The sequence below is a fragment of the Coregonus lavaretus genome (genome assembly GCF_964263955.1).
Source record: "Coregonus lavaretus genome assembly, contig: HAP1_SCAFFOLD_7519, whole genome shotgun sequence".
Classification (NCBI taxonomy): Eukaryota; Metazoa; Chordata; class Actinopteri; order Salmoniformes; family Salmonidae; genus Coregonus; species Coregonus lavaretus.
Window position 1 is genome coordinate 2,501 of NW_028166744.1, and position 2,500 is coordinate 5,000.

Consider the following 2,500-nt stretch of genomic DNA (forward strand, 5'->3'; position numbering starts at 1 on the left):
AGAGAGGGACAGAGAGGGACAGAGACAGAGACAGAGAGACAGATGAGAGACAGAGAGGGACAGATACAGATACAAGGAGACAGAGACAGAGAGACATAGAGGGACAGAGACAGAGAAAGGGACACAGATACAGGGAAACATATAGGGACAGAGAGATACAGGGAGACAGAGACAGAGAGACAGACAGAGACAGAGAGGGACAGAGAGGGACAGAGACAGAGAGGGACAGAGAGACAGAGAGGGACAGAGAGGGACAGAGACAGAGAGACAGAGAGGGACAGAGACAGAGAAAGGGACACAGATACAGGGGAGAGACAGAGAGGGACAGAGACAGATACAGGAGGGACAGAGACAGAGAGGGACAGAGAGGGACAGAGAGGGACAGAGAGGGACAGAGACAGAGAGGGACAGAGACAGAGAGGGATAGAGAGGGACAGAGAGGGACAGAGACAGAGAGAGACAGAGAGGGACAGAGACAGAGAGGGACAGAGAGAGACAGAGAGGGACAGAGAGGGACAGAGAGGGACAGAGAGGGACAGAGACAGAGAGGGACAGAGAGAGACAGAGAGGGACAGAGAGAGACAAAGAGGGACAGAGAGGGACAGAGAGGGACAGAGAGACAGAGAGGGACAGAGACAGAGAGAGACAGAGAGGGACAGAGACATAGAGAGACAGAGAGGGACAGAGAGGGACAGAGACAGAGAGAGACAGAGAGGGACAGAGACAGAGAGGGACAGAGAGAGACAGAGAGGGACAGAGAGGGACAGAGGCAGATACAGGGAGACAGGGACAGAGAGACAGATACAGGGACAGAGAGGGACAGAGACAGAGACAGGGACAGAGACAGAGAGGGACAGAGAGAGACAGAGAGGGACAGAGAGGGACAGAGTGGGACAGAGAGACAGAGAGGGACAGAGACAGAGAGGGACAGAGAGGGACAGAGGCAGATACAGGGACAGAGAGGGACAGAGACAGAGAGGGACAGAGAGGGACAGAGGCAGATACAGGGAGACAGGGACAGAGAGACAGATACAGGGACAGAGAGGGACAGAGACAGAGACAGGGACAGAGAGGGATAATGAGTGAATTTCTAAAGTTTTTCCTCATCCTTTCCCCCACCTTATCCTCAGTTGGAGGGAAGCCAGTTCTCTCCTCAAATCCTCTCATTGCTTCTCACTGATGTTTTGAAGAGAAGGCGGGAGAGGACAGAGGAAAGAGGACAGAGGAAAGAGAATGGAAGGAATAAAGATCCAACCAATATCAGCGCTGAGACCCAACCAATAACAACACACCCGCAGGAGTCTCCCCAGTCAGACCCATTCAGTACCTGTTCCTCCAGGACTCTGACCCTCTGGCGATGGGCCTTCTCCCTGGTCTCCAGAGCCCTCTCTGCCTGTAGCTGTGTCCCCCTCAGTCTCTCTGTCTCCAGGACCATCTCCTGATGATGGTGGGACTCAAGCTCCATGAGGTGCTGTGCATGGGAGCGCTCCAACTGGGACATCTGGGTCTGGAGGACACAGGGGTGTAAAGGAATAACGCTACTCAACAGAGCGTCCACAGAGCTAGTGGTCCTGTGTGGCTCAGTTCGTAAATGTTGTGTGTCACTGTATGGTAGGTTGGTTGAAAGCATCTGCTGAGTGTACAAAACATTAAGAACACCTGTTCTTTCCATGAAAGACTGGCCAAGTGAATCCAGGTGAAAGCTATGATCCCTTACTGATGTCACATTTTAAATCCACTTCAGTCAGTGTAGATGAAGGGGAGGAGACAGGTTAAAGAAGGATTTTTAAGCCTTGAGACAATTGAGACATGGATTGTGTATGTGTGCCATTCAGAGGGTGAGTGGGCAAGACAAAATATTTAAGTGCCTTTGAACGGGGTATGGTAGTAGGTGCCAGGCCGTGCACCGCTTTGTGTCAAGAACTGCAACGTTGCTGGGTTTTTCACACTCAACTGTTTCCCGTGCGTATCAAGAATGGTCCACCATCCAAAGAACATCCAGCCATCTTGACACAACTGTGGGAAGCATTGGAGTCAACATGGGCCAGCATCCCTGTGGAACGCTTTCGACACCTTGTAGAGTCCATACCCCGACGAATTGAGGCTGTTCTGAGGGCAAAAGGGGGTGCAACTCAAAAGGGGGTTCCTAATGTTTTGTACCCTCAGTGTATATTTACTCAATTCTAAACTGCAGATTTCAGTAATGACTGCTGACTGATCTCCTTCTCATGGCTTCTATCCTACTACCAGCCTGCCTGCCTGCTTCCCACCTGTAGTGTCTGCATCTCCAGCTGCTGGTGGTTGAGTTCCTGCTCCAGGCTGAGTACTGTCTGTCCCAGCTGTTCTCTCTCTCTGGCTGCTGATGCTGCCTCCTCCTCCCTCCGCAACATCTCCAACTCCACCTGACACACACAAACACGTGCAGCAGCTGGACGGACCAGGCCCTCTGGTTTCTCACAGGACATTTACATGTTTTATCCTTCTATGGTTGTGGTGGTGG

At 51.8% G+C, this 2,500-nt stretch overlaps 1 protein-coding gene across 1 annotated transcript in view; it reads right to left on the reverse strand.

Moving 5' to 3' along the window:
- The window catches only part of LOC311114358 (uncharacterized protein), a gene marked incomplete at both ends in the record, with an annotated part of 22,849 nt that overhangs the window by 610 nt on the left and 19,739 nt on the right, over window positions 1–2,500 (reverse strand). The window contains 2 exons of the mRNA XM_084189619.1: window positions 1,328–1,507; window positions 2,271–2,402. Coding sequence (XP_084045745.1) covers window positions 1,328–1,507; window positions 2,271–2,402 — 312 coding nt within the window. The remainder of the gene's footprint in view (window positions 1–1,327; window positions 1,508–2,270; window positions 2,403–2,500) is intronic.